The sequence below is a fragment of the Scyliorhinus canicula genome, unplaced genomic scaffold, assembly GCF_902713615.1.
Source record: "Scyliorhinus canicula unplaced genomic scaffold, sScyCan1.1, whole genome shotgun sequence".
NCBI lineage: Eukaryota > Metazoa > Chordata > Chondrichthyes > Carcharhiniformes > Scyliorhinidae > Scyliorhinus > Scyliorhinus canicula.
Window position 1 is genome coordinate 4,711,095 of NW_024055500.1, and position 18,957 is coordinate 4,730,051.

General features: G+C 52.9%; 1 protein-coding gene across 3 annotated transcripts in view; it reads left to right on the top strand.

Moving 5' to 3' along the window:
- The window catches only part of LOC119960428 (RNA-binding protein 39-like), a 95,880-nt gene that overhangs the window by 57,498 nt on the left and 19,425 nt on the right, over positions 1 to 18,957 (top strand). For 2 of the 3 annotated variants that reach the window (XM_038788148.1, XM_038788147.1), the window contains exons 4-8: positions 8,384 to 8,500; positions 11,132 to 11,287; positions 12,073 to 12,132; positions 16,384 to 16,501; positions 17,713 to 17,865. In XM_038788148.1, coding sequence (XP_038644076.1) covers positions 8,384 to 8,500; positions 11,132 to 11,287; positions 12,073 to 12,132; positions 16,384 to 16,501; positions 17,713 to 17,865 — 604 coding nt within the window. The remainder of the gene's footprint in view (positions 1 to 8,383; positions 8,501 to 11,131; positions 11,288 to 12,072; positions 12,133 to 16,383; positions 16,502 to 17,712; positions 17,866 to 18,957) is intronic. The other variant, XM_038788149.1, reaches the window with a different exon arrangement.

Sequence of the window (18,957 nt, forward strand, 5' to 3'; positions counted from 1 at the left end):
CCTCTACACTGTCCCCATCAAACACTCCCAGGACAGGTACAGCACGGGGTTAGATACAGAGTAAAGCTCCCTCTACACTGTCCCCATCAAACACTCCCAGGACAGGTACAGCACGGGGTTAGATACAGAGTAAAGCTCCCTCTACACTGTCCCCATCAAACACTCCCAGGACAGGTACAGCACGGGGTTAGATACAGAGTAAAGCTCCCTCTACACTGTCCCCATCAAACACTCCCAGGACAGGTACAGCACGGGGTTAGATACAGAGTAAAGCTCCCTCTACACTGTCCCCATCAAACACTCCCAGGACAGGTACAGCACGGGGTTAGATACAGAGTAAAGCTCCCTCTACACTGTCCCCATCAAACACTCCCAGGACAGGTACAGCACGGGGTTAGATACAGAGTAAAGCTCCCTCTACACTGTCCCCATCAAACACTCCCAGGACAGGTACAGCACGGCGTTAGATACAGCCTCTACACTGTCCCCATCAAACACTCCCAGGACAGGTACAGCACGGGGTTAGATACAGAGTAAAGCTCCTCTACACTGTCCCCATCAAACACTCCCAGGACAGGTACAGCACGGGGTTAGATACAGAGTAAAGCTCCCTCTACACTGTCCCCATCAAACACTCCCAGGACAGGTACAGCACGGGGTTAGATACAGAGTAAAGCTCCCTCTACACTGTCCCCATCAAACACTCCCAGGACAGGTACAGCACGGGGTTAGATACAGAGTAAAGCTCCCTCTACACTGTCCCCATCAAACACTCCCAGGACAGGTACAGCACGGGGTTAGATACAGAGTAAAGCTCCCTCTACACTGTCCCCATCAAACACTCCCAGGACAGGTACAGCACGGGGTTAGATACAGAGTAAAGCTCCCTCTACACTGTCCCCATCAAACACTCCCAGGACAGGTACAGCACGGGGTTAGATACAGAGTAAAGCTCCCTCTACACTGTCCCCATCAAACACTCCCAGGACAGGTACAGCACGGGGTTAGATACAGAGTAAAGCTCCCTCTACACTGTCCCCATCAAACACTCCCAGGACAGGTACAGCACGGGGTTAGATACAGAGTAAAGCTCCCTCTACACTGTCCCCATCAAACACTCCCAGGACAGGTACAGCACGGGGTTAGATACAGAGTAAAGCTCCCTCTACACTGTCCCCATCAAACACTCCCAGGACAGGTACAGCACGGGGTTAGATACAGAGTAAAGCTCCCTCTACACTGTCCCCATCAAACACTCCCAGGACAGGTACAGCACGGGGTTAGATACAGAGTAAAGCTCCCTCTACACTGTCCCCATCAAACACTCCCAGGACAGGTACAGCACGGGGTTAGATACAGAGTAAAGCTCCCTCTACACTGTCCCCATCAAACACTCCCAGGACAGGTACAGCACGGGGTTAGATACAGAGTAAAGCTCCCTCTACACTGTCCCCATCAAACACTCCCAGGACAGGTACAGCACGGGGTTAGATACAGAGTAAAGCTCCCTCTACACTGTCCCCATCAAACACTCCCAGGACAGGTACAGCACGGGGTTAGATACAGAGTAAAGCTCCCTCTACACTGTCCCCATCAAACACTCCCAGGACAGGTACAGCACGGGGTTAGATACAGAGTAAAGCTCCCTCTACACTGTCCCCATCAAACACTCCCAGGACAGGTACAGCACGGGGTTAGATACAGAGTAAAGCTCCCTCTACACTGTCCCCATCAAACACTCCCAGGACAGGTACAGCACGGGGTTAGATACAGAGTAAAGCTCCCTCTACACTGTCCCCATCAAACACTCCCAGGACAGGTACAGCACGGGGTTAGATACAGAGTAAAGCTCCCTCTACACTGTCCCCATCAAACACTCCCAGGACAGGTACAGCACGGGGTTAGATACAGAGTAAAGCTCCCTCTACACTGTCCCCATCAAACACTCCCAGGACAGGTACAGCACGGGGTTAGATACAGAGTAAAGCTCCCTCTACACTGTCCCCATCAAACACTCCCAGGACAGGTACAGCACGGGGTTAGATACAGAGTAAAGCTCCCTCTACACTGTCCCCATCAAACACTCCCAGGACAGGTACAGCACGGGGTTAGATACAGAGTAAAGCTCCCTCTACACTGTCCCCATCAAACACTCCCAGGACAGGTACAGCACGGGGTTAGATACAGAGTAAAGCTCCCTCTACACTGTCCCCATCAAACCCTCCCAGGGACAGGTACAGCACGGGGTTAGATACAGAGTAAAGCTCCCTCTACACTGTCCCCATCAAACACTCCCAGGACAGGTACAGCACGGGGTTAGATACAGAGTAAAGCTCCCTCTACACTGTCCCCATCAAACACTCCCAGGACAGGTACAGCACGGGGTTAGATACAGAGTAAAGCTCCCTCTACACTGTCCCCATCAAACACTCCCAGGACAGGTACAGCACGGGGTTAGATACAGAGTAAAGCTCCCTCTACACTGTCCCCATCAAACACTCCCAGGACAGGTACAGCACGGGGTTAGATACAGAGTAAAGCTCCCTCTACACTGTCCCCATCAAACACTCCCAGGACAGGTACAGCACGGGGTTAGATACAGAGTAAAGCTCCCTCTACACTGTCCCCATCAAACACTCCCAGGACAGGTACAGCACGGGGTTAGATACAGAGTAAAGCTCCCTCTACACTGTCCCCATCAAACACTCCCAGGACAGGTACAGCACGGGGTTAGATACAGAGTAAAGCTCCCTCTACACTGTCCCCATCAAACACTCCCAGGACAGGTACAGCACGGGGTTAGATACAGAGTAAAGCTCCCTCTACACTGTCCCCATCAAACACTCCCAGGACAGGTACAGCACGGGGTTAGATACAGAGTAAAGCTCCCTCTACACTGTCCCCATCAAACACTCCCAGGACAGGTACAGCACGGGGTTAGATACAGAGTAAAGCTCCCTCTACACTGTCCCCATCAAACACTCCCAGGACAGGTACAGCACGGGGTTAGATACAGAGTAAAGCTCCCTCTACACTGTCCCCATCAAACACTCCCAGGACAGGTACAGCACGGGGTTAGATACAGAGTAAAGCTCCCTCTACACTGTCCCCATCAAACACTCCCAGGACAGGTACAGCACGGGGTTAGATACAGAGTAAAGCTCCCTCTACACTGTCCCCATCAAACACTCCCAGGACAGGTACAGCACGGGGTTAGATACAGAGTAAAGCTCCCTCTACACTGTCCCCATCAAACACTCCCAGGACAGGTACAGCACGGGGTTAGATACAGAGTAAAGCTCCCTCTACACTGTCCCCATCAAACACTCCCAGGACAGGTACAGCACGGGGTTAGATACAGAGTAAAGCTCCCTCTACACTGTCCCCATCAAACACTCCCAGGACAGGTACAGCACGGGGTTAGATACAGAGTAAAGCTCCCTCTACACTGTCCCCATCAAACACTCCCAGGACAGGTACAGCACGGGGTTAGATACAGAGTAAAGCTCCCTCTACACTGTCCCCATCAAACACTCCCAGGACAGGTACAGCACGGGGTTAGATACAGAGTAAAGCTCCCTCTACACTGTCCCCATCAAACACTCCCAGGACAGGTACAGCACGGGGTTAGATACAGAGTAAAGCTCCCTCTACACTGTCCCCATCAAACACTCCCAGGACAGGTACAGCACGGGGTTAGATACAGAGTAAAGCTCCCTCTACACTGTCCCCATCAAACACTCCCAGGACAGGTACAGCACGGGGTTAGATACAGAGTAAAGCTCCCTCTACACTGTCCCCATCAAACACTCCCAGGACAGGTACAGCACGGGGTTAGATACAGAGTAAAGCTCCCTCTACACTGTCCCCATCAAACACTCCCAGGACAGGTACAGCACGGGGTTAGATACAGAGTAAAGCTCCCTCTACACTGTCCCCATCAAACACTCCCAGGACAGGTACAGCACGGGGTTAGATACAGAGTAAAGCTCCCTCTACACTGTCCCCATCAAACACTCCCAGGACAGGTACAGCACGGGGTTAGATACAGAGTAAAGCTCCCTCTACACTGTCCCCATCAAACACTCCCAGGACAGGTACAGCACGGGGTTAGATACAGAGTAAAGCTCCCTCTACACTGTCCCCATCAAACACTCCCAGGACAGGTACAGCACGGGGTTAGATAGAGAGATGAGCTCTGTGTAGGCTGCGGGTTGTAGGGGCTGGAGGGGGTTACCGAGATAGGGAGGGGTGTAGGGACTGGAGGAGGTTACAGAATTAGGGAGGAGGTGTAGGGGCTGGAGGAGGTTACAGAGATAGGGAGGGGTATAGGGACTGGAGGAGGTTACAGAGATAGGGAGGGGTGTATGGGCTGGAGGAGGTTACAGAGATAGGGAGGGGTGTAGGGACTGGAGGAGGTTACAAGGACAGGGAGGGATGTGGGGGGCTGGAGGAGGTTAAAGAGATAGCGAGGGTTGGATGGGCTGGAGGAGGTTACAGAGATAGGGAGGGGAGTAGGTGCTGGAGGAGGTTACAGAGATAGGGAGGGGTGTAGGGGCTGGAGGAGGTTACAGAGATAGGGAGGGGTGTAGGGGGCTGGAGGAGGTTACAGAGATAGCGAGGGTTGGATGGGCTGGAGGAGGTTACAGAGATAGGGAGGGTTGTGGAGCTGGAGGAGGTTATAGTAATATGAAGGCTTATAGGGGGCTGAAGTTGGTTCGAGAGATATGGAGGGTTGTCGGGGCTGGAGGATGTGACAGAGATAGGGAGGGTCGTAGAGAGCTGGTGGAGGTTACAGAGATAGGGAGGGGTGTAGGGGCTGGAGGAGGTTACAGAGATAGGGAGGGTTGTCGGGGCTGGAGTATGTGACAGAGATAGGGAGGGTCGTAGAGAGCTGGAGGAGGTTACAGAGATAGGGAGGGGTGTCGGGGCTGGAGGAGGTTACAGAGATAGGGAGGGTTGTCGGGTCTGGAGGAGGTTACAGAGATAGGGAGGCTTGTAGGGGCTGGAAGAGGTTACAGAGATAGGAAGGGGTGTAGTGGCTGGAGGAGGTTACAGGGAAAGGGAGGGTTGTAGCGGCTGAGGGAGGTTATAGAGATCGGGAGAATTGTAGATACTGGAGGAGGTTACACATTTAGGGAGGGCTGTAGATAGTGGAGGATGGTTACAGAGATAGGGAGTTTTGTAGGTACTGGAGGAGGTTACAGAGATAGGGAGGGGTGTAGGTACTGGAGGAGGTTACAGAGATAGGGAGGGGTGTAGGTACTGGAGGAGGTTACAGAGATAGGGAGGGGTGTAGGGGGCTGGAAGAGGTTACAGAGATAGGGAGGGTTGTAGCGGCTGTAGGATGTTTCTGAGATAGTGAGGGTTGCAGTTACTGGAGGAGGTTACAGAGATAGGGAGGGGTGTAGGGGCTGGAGGAGGTTACAGAGATAGGGAGGGTGTAGGGGCTGGAGGAGGTTACAGAGATAGGGAGGGTTGTAGGGAGCTGGAGGAGGATACAGAGATAAGGAGGGTTGTAGGGAGCTGGAGGAGGTTACAGAGATAGGGACGGGTGTAGGGGCTGGAGGAGGTTACAGAGAGAGGGAGGGGGGTATGGGCTAGAGGAGGTTACAGAGATAGGGAGGGGTGTAGGGGCTGGAGGAGGTTACAGAGATAGGGAGGGTGTAGGGGCTGGAGGAGGTTACAGAGATAGGGAGGGTTGTAGGGAGCTGGAGGAGGATACAGAGATAAGGAGGGTTGTAGGGAGCTGGAGGAGGTTACAGAGATAGGGACGGGTGTAGGGGCTGGAGGAGGTTACAGAGAGAGGGAGGGGGGTATGGGCTAGAGGAGGTTACAGAGGTAGGGAGGGTTGTAGGGGCTGGAGGAAATTACAGAGAGGGAGTAGGTTATGGGCTGGAGGAGGTTACAGAGATAGGGAGGGTTGTAGGGAGCTGGAGGAGGTTACAGAGATAGGGAGGGTTGCAGATACTGGAGGAGGTTACAGAGATAGGGTGGGTTGTAGGGAGCTGGAGGAGGTTACAGAGATAGGGAGGGTTGTAGGTACTGGAGGAGTTTACAGAGATAGGGAGGGTTGTCGGGGCTGGAGGAGGTTACAGAGAAAGGGAGGGGTGTAGGGGCTGGAGGAGGTTACAGAGATAGGGAGGAGGTGTAGGGGCTGGAGGAGGTTACAGAGATAGGGAGGGTTGTAGGGAGCTGGAGGCGGTTACAGAGATAGGGAGGGTTGTAGAGAGCTGGAGGTGGTTACAGAGATAGGGAGGCTTGTAGGTACTGGAGGAGGTTACAGAGATAGGGAGGGTTATAAGGAGCTGGAGGAGGTTACAGAGATAGGGAGGGTTGTAGGTACTGGAGGAGGTTACTGAGATAGGGAGGGCTGTAGATACTGGAGGAGGTTACTGAGATAGGGAGGGGTGTAGGGGCTGGAGGATGTCACAGTGATAGGGAGGGTTGTAGGTGCTGGAGGAGGGTACAGAGAGAGGGAGAGGTGTACGGGCTGGGGGAGGTTACAGAGATAGGGAGGGTTGTAGGGGCTGGAGGAGGTTACAGAGATAGGGAGGGTTGTAGATACTGGAGGAGGTTACAGAGATAGGGAGGGTTGCAGATACTTGAGGAGGTTACAGAGATAGGGAGGGTTGTTGGGGCTGGAGGAGGTTACAGAGATAGGGAGGGTTGTAGATACTGGAGGAGGTTACAGAGATAGGGAGGGTTGTATGGGACGAGATTACAGAGATAGAGATGGGTGTAGGGACTGGAGGAGGTTACAGAGATAGGGATGGTTGTAGGGGCAGGAGGATGTTACAGAGATAGGGAGGGGTGTAGGGGCTGGAGGAGGTTACAGAGACAGGGAGGGTTGTATGGGAGGAGATTGCAGAGATAGGGAGGGTTGTAGGGGACTGGAGGAGGTTACAGGGATAGGGAGGGTTGTAGGGGACTGGAGGAGGTTACATAGATAGGGAGGGGTGTAGGGGCTGGTGGAGGTTATAGAGATAGTGAGGGGTGTAGGTGCTGGAGGTTACAGAGATAGGGAGGGTTGTATGGGAGGAGATTACAGAGATAGGGAGGGTGTAGGGGCTGGAGGAGGTTACTGAGGTAGTGAGGTTTATAGATACGAGGAGGTTACAGAGATAGGGAGAGTTGTACGGGAGGAGGTTACAGAGATAGGGAGGGTGTAGGGGCTGGAGGAGGTTACAGAGATAGGGAGGGTGTAGGGGTTGGAGGAGGTTACAGAGACTGGGGTGGTTGTATGGGAGGAGATTACAGAGATAGGGAGGGTGTAGGGGCTGGAGGAGGTTACTGAGATAGTGAGGTTTATAGATACTGGAGGAGGTTGCAGAGATAGGGAGGGTTGTACGGGAGGAGGTTACTGAGATAGGGAGGGTTGTACGGGAGGAGGTTACAGAGATAGGGAGGGTTTTACAGGAGGAGGTTACAGAGATAGGGAGGGTTGTATGGGAGGGGATTACAGAGATAGGGAGGGTTGTTGGGGGCTGGAGGAGGTTACAGAGATAGGGAGGGTTTTAGGGGCTGGAGGAGGTTACAGAGATAGGGAGGGCTGTTGGTGGCTGGTGGAGGTTATAGAGATAGTGAGGGGTGTAGGTGCTGGAGGAGGTTACAGAGATAGGGAGGGTTGTATGGGAGGAGATTACAGAGATAGGGAGGGTGTAGGGGCTGGAGGAGGTTACTGAGATAGTGAGGTTTATAGATACGAGGAGGTTACAGAGATAGGGAGAGTTGTACGGGAGGAGGTTACAGAGATAGGGAGGGTGTAGGGGCTGGAGGAGGTTACAGAGATAGGGAGGGTGTAGGGGCTGGAGGAGGTTACAGAGACAGGGGTGGTTGTATGGGAGGAGATTACAGAGATAGGGAGGGTGTAGGGGCTGGAGGAGGTTACTGAGATAGTGAGGTTTATAGATACTGGAGGAGGTTGCAGAGATAGGGAGGGTTGTACGGGAGGAGGTTACTGAGATAGGGAGGGTTGTACGGGAGGAGGTTACAGAGATAGGGATGGTTTTACAGGAGGAGGTTACAGAGATAGGGAGGGTTGTATGGGAGGGGATTACAGAGATAGGGAGGGTTGTTGGGGGCTGGAGGAGGTTACAGAGATAGGGAGGGTTGTAGGGGCTGGAGGAGGTTACAGAATAGGGAGGGGTGTAGGGGCTGGTTGAGGTTACAGAGATAGGGAGGGGTGTAGGGGGACTGGAGGAGGTTACAGAAATAGGGAGGGTTGTAGAAAGCTGGAGGAGGTTACAGAGATAGAGAGGGTTGTACGGGAGGAGGTTACAGAGATAGGGAGGGTTGGTGGGTTGGAGGTGGGAGTCTACGTTGGCAATATGTACCTTTGAAATGTCGATGTGAGATTGACATTTGCACAATCTCTTTCCAGCAGCAGATGTGGTGGGGCAGAACTCCAAACCCTCTCTCATTTGAGTCTTCCGGCGCCTTCTAGCGAGAGTCGTGAAGCAACAGACAGTCGTAGCCAAAGTCACGAAGATAGCAGCAGGTACTCCATCCCTTCACTCAGTCCCCCCTCTCTCTCTCAGGGAGATATCTGTACACTGACTGGTGTCTCTCAGTCCCCCTCTCTCTCTCAGGGAGATATCTGTACACTGACTGGTGTCTCTCAGTCCCCCTCTCTCTCAGGGAGATATCTGTACACTGACTGGTGTCTCTCAGTCCCCCTCTCTCAGGGAGATATCTGTACACTGACTGGTGTCTCTCAGTTCCCCCTCTCTCTCAGGGAGATATCTGTTCACAGACTGGTGTCTCTCAGTCCCCTCTCTCTCTCAGGGAGATATCTGTACACTGACTGGTGTCTCTCAGTCCCCTCTCTCTCTCAGGGAGATATCTGTACACTGACTGGTGTCTCTCAGTTCCCCCTCTCTCAGGGAGCTATCTGTACACTGACTGGGGTCACTCAGTCCCCTCTCCCTCTCAGGGAGATATCTGTACACTGACTGGTGTCTCTCAGTCCCCCTCTCTCTCAGGGAGATATCTGTACGCTGACTGGTGTCTCTCAGTCCCCTCTCTCTCTCTCAGGGAGATATCTGTACACTGACCTGTCTCTCAGTCCCCTCTCTCTCAGGGAGATATATGTACACTGACTGGTGTCTCTCAGTCCCCTCTGTCTCAGGGAGATATCTGTACACTGACGTGTGTCTCTCAGTCCCCCCTCTCTCTCCCAGGGAGATATCTGTACACTGACTGGTGTCTCTCAGTCCCCTCTGGGAGATATCTGTACACTGACTGGTGTCTCTCAGTCCTCGCTCTCTCAGGGAGATATCTGTACACTGACTGGCGTCTCTCAGTCCCCTCTCTCTCAGGGAGATATCTGTACACTGACTTCTGTCTCTCAATCCCCTCTCTCTCAGGGAGATATATGTACACTAACTGGTGTCTCTCAGTCCCCTCTCTCTCTCAGGGAGATATCTGTACACTGACTGGTGTCTCTCAGTCCCCTCTCTCTCTCAGGGAGATATCTGTACACTGACTTGTGTCTCTCAGTCCTCTCTCAAGGAGATATCTGTACACTGACTGGTGTCTCTCAGTCCCCTCTCTCTCTCAGGGAGATATCTGTACACTGACTTGTGTCTCTCAGTCCTCTCTCAAGGAGATATCTGTACACTGACTGGTGTCTCTCAATCCCCTCTCTCTCTCAGGGAGATATCTGTACACTGACTGGTGTCTCTCAGTCCCCTCTCTCTCTCTCAGGGAGATATCTGTACACTGACTGGTATCTCGCAGTCCCCTCTCTCTCAGGGAGCTATCTGTACAGTGACTGGTGTCTCTCTGTCCCCTCTCTCTCAGGGAGATATCTGTACACTGACTGGTGTCTCTCAGTCACCTCTCTCTCCCTCAGGGAGATATCTGTACACTGACTGGTGTCTCTCAGTCCTCTCTCTCAGGGAGATATCTGTGCACTGACTGGTATCTCTCAGTCCCCTCTCTCTCAGGGAGATATCTGTACACTGACTGGTGTCTCTCAGTCCCCTCTCTCTCTCAGGGAGATATCTGTACACTGACTGGTGTCTCTCAGTCCCCTCTCTCTCTCTCAGGGAGATATCTGTACACTGACTGGTATCTCGCAGTCCCCTCTCTCTCAGGGAGCTATCTGTACAGTGACTGGTGTCTCTCTGTCCCCTCTCTCTCAGGGAGATATCTGTACACTGACTGGTGTCTCTCAGTCACCTCTCTCTCCCTCAGGGAGATATCTGTACACTGACTGGTGTCTCTCAGTCCCCTCTCTCTCAGGGAGATAGCTGTACACTGACTGGTATCTCTCAGTCCCTCCTCTCTCTCAGGGAGATATCTGTACACTGACTGGTATCTCTCAGTCCCCTCTCTCTCAGGGAGCTATCTGTACACTGACTGGTGTCTCTCAGTCCCTCTCTCTCTCAGGGAGATATCTGTACACTGACTGGTGTCTCTCAGTCCCCTCTCTCTCAGGGAGCTATCTGTACACTGACTGGTGTCTCTCAGTCCCCTCACTCAGGGAGATATCTGCACTGACTGGTGTCTCTCAGTCCCCTCTCTCTCTCAGGGAGATATCTGCACTGACTGGTGTCTCTCAGTCCCCCCTCTCTCTCAGGGAGATATCTGTACACTGACTGGTGTCTCTCAGTCCCTCTCTCTCTCAGGGAGATATCTGTACACTGACTGGTGTCTCTCAGTCCCCTCTCTCTCTCAGGGAAATATCTGTACACTGACTGGTGTCTCTCAGTCCCCCCTCTCTCTCAGGGAGCTATCTGTACACTGACTGGTGTCTCTCAGTCCCCTCTCTCTCAGGGAGATATCTGTACACTGACTGGTGTCTCTCAGTCTCCTCTCTCTCTGGGAGATATCTGTACACTGACTGGTGTCTCTCAGTCCCCTCTCTCTCAGGGAGATATCTGTACACTGACTGGTATCTCTCAGTCCCCCCTCTCTCTCAGGGAGGTATCTGTACACTGACTGGTGTCTCTCAGTCCCCCCTCTCTCTCTCAGGGAGCTATCTGTACAGTGACTGGTGTCTCTCAGTCCTCTCTGTCTACAGGCGTTACCTGGCCACGGACCGGTGTCTCGCAATACATATATGTCGCAAGTTCTGTACATTCACATCTTCCAACATTTCCTTAATGTTCTCTCTCTCCTACAGCACCAGTCACGAGAGGAAGTACGCCAGAGCCCATCACCGACGCAGGAGAAGTCACGAGAGACGGAGACGGCACTCACACGGGAAATCCAGGCACAGCCGGAGAGGGCACCACAGCCACAGCAGGGGGCATCGGTCCTCTCACCGTGGCAGCCAAAGGTGCGGGCCTGATCTCGCGCAGCGATTGAACTCCGACTGTCCTCAGCCTCTGCCACTCTCACAAGGGTCCGGCAGTGCCACCCTGACCTGGGGCGTTCCCTCACCCCTGCCACTGGACTGCCCTCTTCCCTCCGCTTTTGCCAGACCCGTTCACCCAATCACCGATTCCCACCGCGGAACTTTGTTCAACAAGCAATTGCGCTCTGAGTGACCTAGCCCAGCAAAGCTCAATGTGCCTCGTACATCTATTGAGGTCCAATTGAGCAAGTGGTCCACTCGTTAACATTCTTTGTACAGCCCCCACACACAGATGATTAAGCCCGGACTGGCCACTGCTTGTGCAATTAAACTCCGACTGACCTTCACTCCCCACAGTTCCATTGTCAATCAGTCAATTAAACTCCGACTGACCTCTGCTTGTTCAGTTCACCAAAGCCAAACAAACCTCTGATTAACCTGTGTCAGCATTGTTCCCAAACGCAATTGCACTCTGAATGACCTCTAGGCATCAAGACAATTTAAATCCGACTGGCCTCCCTCTGCACAGCTCTCTCAGTCAAACAATTGATCTCTGACTGACCTCTACTCTGGGTTGGTGGGCTACGTTTCTTGGTCTAGTTCCATGGATGAGACAGATGAAAAACTCTGATGAGAATGGGTGGGATGGAAATGGAGGTCTAGAGAAGGAACTGCCACCACCTCAGGATCTCGAAAGGTAGCCTATTCATTTGTGGAGTGCAAGAAGTGAGGTCTGTCCTTTTAATGCAACCCCGATTGTGTTTCAGGTATCGGCGATCACCTAGTAGGAGCCGGAGTCCATTGTACAGGGACAGGAGCTTCAGCAGGTGAGGGCCCAAAGGCATCAGAAGACTCACTCTCTGCCCCCTCCTCGTTCTACCTTATTAAAGCTGTGAGTTAAATTATTAAAGCTGTGGTCACTTTAAGCGCAGCAAGCACAGTATAAGGCTCACCTCAACTTGCCACGCTTGAACTCTGACTGACCTCACTGTGCACGGTTCCTTCACGGAACAATTGAACTCTGACTGACCTCACTGTGCACGGTTCCTTCACTGAACAATTGAACTCTGACTGACCTTCACTGAACAATTGAACTCTCACTGACCGCACTGTGCATGGTTCCTTCACTGAACAACTGAACTCTGACTTATCTTCACTAAACAATTGAACTCTGACTGACCGCACTGTGCAGGTCTCCTTCACTGAACAATAGAATTCTGACAGACCTCACTGTGCATGTTCCTTCAGTGAACAATTGAACTCTGACTGACCTCACTGTGCACGGTTCCTTCACTGAACAATCGAACTCTGACTGACCTCACTGAACAATTAAACTCTGACTGACCTCACTGTGCACAGTTCCTTCACTGAACAATTGAACTCTGACTGACCACACTGTGCACGGTTCTTTCACTGAACAATTGAACTCTAACTGACCTCACTGTGCACAGTTCCTTCACTGAACAATTGAACTCTGACTGACCACACTGTGCACGGTTCTTTCACTGAACAATTGAACTCTAACTGACCTCACTGTGCACAGTTCCTTCACTGAACAATTGAACTCTGACTGTCCTCACTGTGCACGCTTCATTCACTGAACAATTAAACTCTGACTGACCGTCTTGGTGGGGAGGTTGTGGCGGGAGGGGTGTGGAGGGGGCGGGGTCACTCAAGACAACAGAGGCAAAGCTTATGTGGGAGTGGAGGGCGGGTAGGCTGGGAAATTGTAGTTGAGAGCACCACCGGATCTGATTGGATGGTGGAGTGGACTAGAAGGGCTGGAAGGGCCTGAATGGCCTCCATCTTCTCTGACAAACCGCACCCCAAAACTGATTGGGTGGCAAGTGGACTCTGATTGGTAGAGGCGTCGCCACGGAGAATGCACCAGCTCGAATGGGAAATGGCAGTTAACTGCCAAGCGTTCATTGAGGTTTCCAACCAGGCAGCTTGACTCTGATGGGGCAAGGCTTTGCCCTGAGGAATGGACCAGAGAACGGCTGTCATTTATGTTGTCTGCAAAATTGTGATGGTCCTGATGAGTGCGCGGCGGGAAGTTTTGAGAAAACACTACTCGTTCCAGAGACGTTCGATTGATCTCTGCTTGACGGAGCGCTGTGCAACTTGCTTCTTCAAGCAATTGCACTCTCACTGTCCCCAAATCACAGTTCGTTCACTGAACAAAGTTTTGCATTGATACAGCAACATAGTGTTCAAAGATACATCACAGGAGAGATTCAGGAATTGCAACACCAAGCGACATAAAGAAGTGTTTGGATCAAACATAGAACATAGAACAGTACAGCACAGAACAGGCCCTTCGGCCCTCGATGTTGTGCCGAGCAATGATCACCCTACTCAAACCCACATATCCACCCTATACCCGTAACCCAATAACCCCCCCCCCTTAACCTTACTTTTTAGGACACTATGGGCAATTTATCGCGGCCAATCTACCCAACCCGCACATCTTTGGACTGTGGGAGGAAACCGGAGCACCCGGAGGAAACCCACGCACACACGGGGAGGACGTGCAGACTCCGCACAGACAGTGACCCAAGCCGGGAATCGAACCTGGGACCCTGGAGCTGTGAAGCATTTATGCTAACCACCATGCTACCGTGCTGCCCCTTTAAAATAACAAATAACAAGCAAAACCATTTGTCAAAGCGGTTCATTGTCTCAAAGGAGCAGGGAGCAAAAATGGTGGATTGAGGGAGAGAGCACTGGAAAGGCGGAGCCAAAAGCATGGACAACCAATGGTGGAGCGATAGAAATTCGGCCATGAGGGGGCGCTCAAGGGTCCGGATTGGTAGGGAACTCAGAGCATTGGAGGGACTGCATGGGTTCAAACAGATATGGAGGGATGTATGGATTGGAGTGGGGTTGTAGAGGGCTGGAGTAGGTAGGAAGGTTGTGGGGCTGGAGGAGGTTACAGAGATAGGGAGAGTTGTAGGGGCTGGAGGAGGTTCCAGAGATAGGGAGGGTTGCAGGGGCTGGAGGAAGTTCCAGAGATAGGGAGGGTTGCAGGGGATGGAAGTTACAGAGATAGGGAGGGGTGTAGGGGCTGGAGGAGGTTACAGAGATAGGGAGTGTTGGAGGGACTGGAGGAGGTTACAAAGATAGGGAGGGTTGTGGGGGCTGGAGGAGGGTACAGAGATAGGGAGGGTTGTAGGGTCTGGAGGAGGTTCCAGAGATAGGGAGCATTGTAGGGGCTGGAAGTTCCCACGATAGGGAGGGTAGTAGGGACTGGATGAGGTTATAGAGACAGGAAGGATTGTCGGCAGCTGGAGGAGATTACAGAAATGGGGAGGGTTGTGGGGGCTGGAGGAGTTACAGAGATAGGGAGGGTTGTAGGTGGCTGGAGGAGTTACAGAGAAAGGGAGGATTGTAGGGGGCTGGAGGAGGCTACAAAGATAGTGAGGGTTGTAGGGGGCTGGAGGGGGTTATAGAGATAGGGGGATGTAAGGGGCTGGAGGAGGTTAGAGACAGGGAGGGTTGTAGGGACTGGAGTAATTTACAGAGATAGAGGATTGTAGGGTTCTGGAGGAGGTTATAGAGGTGGGGGGGGTTGTAGAGGCTGGAGGAGGTGATACAGATAGGGACGGGTGTAGGGACTGGAAAATGTTACGGAGATAGCGAGGGTTATAGGGGCTGGAGGAGGTTACAGAGATAGGGAGGATTGTAGGGGCTGGAGGAGGTTACAGAGATAGGGAGGGGTGTAGGGACTGGAAAATGTTACGGAGATAGCGAGGGTTGTAGGGGCTGGAGGAGGTTACAGAGATAGGGAGGGTTGTAGAGGATGGAGGAGGTTACAGAGGCAGGGAAGAAGGTCGTAGTGGGTGGAGGAGGTTACAGAGATAGGAAGGGGTGTAGTGGGCTGGACGAGGTTACAGAGATAGGGAGGAATGTAGGGGATGGAGGAGGTTACAAATATAGGGTGGGTTGTAGGGGGCCGGAGGGGGTTACTGAGATAGGGAGGGTTGTAGGGGCTGGAGGAGGTTATAGAGATAGGGAGGGATGTAGGGGCTGGAGGAGGTTATAGAGATAGGGAGGGTTGTAGGGGCTGGAGGAGGTTACAGAGATAGGGAGGGTTGTAGGGGGCTGGAGGGGGTTTCAGAGATAGGGAGGGTTGTAGGGGCTGGAGGGGGTTACAGAGATAGGGAGGGTTGTAGGGGCTGGAGGAGGTTATAGAGATAGGGAGGGATGTTGGGGCTGGAGGAGGTTACAGAGATAGGGAGAGTTGTAGGGGCTGGAGGAGGATACAGAGATAGGGAGGGTTGTAGTGGGCTGGAGGAGGTTACAGAGATAGGGAGGGTTGTAGGGGCTGGAGGGGGTTACAGAGATTGGGAGGGTTGTAGGGCTGGAGGAGGTTACAGAGATAGGGAGGGTTGGCGGGACTGGAGGAGGTTACAGAGATAGGGAGGGTTGTAGGGGCTGGAGGAGGTTACACAGATAGCGAGGGTTGTAGGGGGCTGGAGGAGGTTACAGTGATAGGTAAGGATGTAGGGGATGGAGGAGGTTACAGAGATAGGGTGGGTTGTAGGGGGCTGGAGGGGGTTACAGAGATAGGGAGGGTTGTCCGGGCTGGAGGAGGTTATAGAGATAGGGAGGGTTGTAGGGACTGGAGGTTACAGAGATAGGAAGGGGTGTAGGGGGCTGGAGGAGGTTACAGAGATAGGGAGGGGTGTAGGGGCTGGAGGAGGTTACAGAGATAGGGAGGGTTGGCGGGACTGGAGGAGGTTACAGAGATAGGGAGGGTTGGCGGGACTGGAGGAGGTCACAGAGACAGGGTGTCTAACGATGACCATTAAACCGTTGTCGAACCACGTGAAACCAATTTGATTCGCCAATGTTATTTCGGGGAGGATATCTGCCGCCCTGACCTGATCTGGCCACCTGGTGACTTAGAAAAACCCTCTGAAATCTCCTCTGAAGCCATGGGGAATAAAACCTGGCCCATGAGTAGACACGCACATCCTCTGACAGAATGGGAAGGATGTGCCAGTGTAGGTGGGTGGATTATGGTGTAAGATAGTGCCTCATCAATCTCACTGCCATCTAATATCCCTGTCAAGAGATCAGACTTCGAAAAGGACCCCGGAGGAGAGAGATGCTTGCACAGTGTTATGTCTGCAATTTTCCGGACACATTCGACCCAGGGACCTTGCCGATTTCTTCAGACCAGCTGGGAAGGTATGGATAGTAACCATTGATCTGTATCTCACCCTGTGCTGTACCTGTCCTGCGAGTGTTTGATGGGGATAGTGTAGTGGGAGCTTTACTCTGTATCTAACCCCGTGCTGTACCTGTCCTGGGAGTGTTTGATGGGGACAGTGTAGAGGGAGCTTTACTCTGTATCTAACCCGTGCTGTACCTTTCCTGGGAGTGTTTGATGGGGACAGTGTACAGGGAGCTTTACTCTGTATCTAACCCCGTGCTGTACCTGTCCTGGGAGTGTTTGATGGGGACAGTGTAGAGGGAGCTTTACTCTGTATCTAACCCCGTGCTGTACCTTTCCTGCGAGTGTTTGATGGGGACAGTGCAGAGGGAGCTTTACTCTGTAACTAACCCCGTGCTGTACCTTTCCTGGGAGTGTTTGATGTGGACAGTGTCGAGGGAGCTTCACTCTGTATCTCACCCCGTGCTGTACCTGTCCTGAGAGTGTTTGATGGGGACAGTGTAGAGGGAGCTTTACTCTGTATCTAACCCTGTGCTGTACCTGTCCTGGGAGTGTCAGTGTAGAGGGAGATTTACTCTGTATCTAACCCGTGCTGCATCAGGCCTGGGAGAGTTTGATGGGGACAGTGTGGAGGGAGCTTTACTCTGTATCTAACCCCATGCTGTACCTGTCTTGGGAGAGTTTGATGGGGACATGCAGAGGGAGCTTTACTCTGTATCTAACCCTGTGTTGTACCTGTCCTGGGAGTGTTTGATGGGGACAGTGTAGAGGGAGCTTTACTCTGTATCTAACCCCGTGCTGTAACTGTCCAGGGAGTGTTTGATGGGGACAGCGGAGAGGGAGCTTTACTCTGTATCGAACCCCGTGCTACACCTGTCCAGGGAGTGTTTGATGGGGACAGTGTAGAGGGAGCTTTACTCTGTATCTAACCCCGTGCTGTACCTTCCCTGGGAGTGTTTGATGGGGACAGTGTCGAGGGAGCTTTACTCTGTATCTAACCACGTGCTGTACCAGTCCTGGGAGTGTTTGATGGGGACAGTGTAGAGGGAGCTTTACTCTGTATCTAACCCCGTGCTGTACCTGTCCTGGGAGTGTTTCATGGGGACAGTGTGGAGGGAGCTTTACTCTGTATCTAACCCCGTGCTGTACCTGTCCTGGGAGTGTTTTATGGAGACAGTGTAGAGGGAGCTTTACTCTGTACCTAATGTCTCTTCTACCTTGATAGGTTCGAGATGTGAAGATCATATCAGACAGGAGCTCGCGCAGATCAAAAGGCATTGCTTACGTTGAGTTTTATGAGATGGATTCTGTCGCATTGGCCATCAATCTCTCAGGATCGAGACTGTTCGGAATTCCTATCATTGTTCAAGCATCTCAGGTACATTAACATCAGGTATTTTGGAATCATCACCACCAACTGTCAGTACCTAGGGCGCGCTGCACTGTCAGAGGGTCAGTACTGAGGGAGCGCTTCACTGTCAGAGTGTCAGTACTGAGGGAGTGCTGCACTGTCAGAGGGTCAGTAATGAGGGAGTGCTTCACTGTCAGAGGGTCAGTACTGAGGGAGTGCCGCACTGTCAGAGGGTCAGTACTGAGCGAGTGCCGCACTGTCAGAGGGTCAGTACTGAGGGAGCGCTGCACTGTCAGAGGGTCAGTACTGAGGGAGTGCCGCACTGTCAGAGGGTCAGCATTGAGGGAGAGCCGCACTGTCAGGTGGTCAGTACTGATGGAGCGCCGCTCTGTCAGAGGGTCAGTACTGAGGGAGTGCCGCTCTGTCAGAGGGTCAGTACAGAGGGAGTGCCGCACTGTCAGAGGGTCAGTCCTGAGGGAGTGCCGCACTGTCAGATGGTCAGTACTGAGGGAGTGCTGCACTGTCAGAGAGTCAGTACTGAGGGAGTGCCGCACTGTCAGAGGGTCAGTACTGAGGGAGTGCCGCACTGTCAGAGGGTTAGTACTGAGGGAGTGCCGCACTGTCAGAGGGTCAGTACTGAGGGAGTGCCGCACTGTCAGAGGGTCAGTACTGAGGGAGCGCCGCACTGTCAGAGGGTCAGTACTGAGGGTGTGCCTCACTGTCAGAGGGTCAGTACCGAGGGAGTGCCGCACTGTCAGAGGGTCAGTACTGAGGGAGCACCGCACCATCAGAGGGTCAGTACTGAGGGAGCGCCGCACTGTCAGAGGGTCAGTACTGAGGGAGTGCTGCACTGTCAGAGGGTCAGTACTGAGGGAGTGCTGCACTATCAGAGGGTCAGTACTGAGGGATCACTGCACTGAGGGTCAGTACTGAGGGAGCTCCGCACTGTCAGAGGGTCAGTATTGAGGGAGCGCCACACTGTCAGAGGGTCAGTACTGAGGGAGTGCTGCACTATCAGAGGGTCAGTACTGAGGGAGTGCCACACCATCAGAATGTCAGGACTGAGGGAGCACCGGACGGTCAGAGGGTCAGTAGTGAGGGAGTGCCGCACTGTCAGAG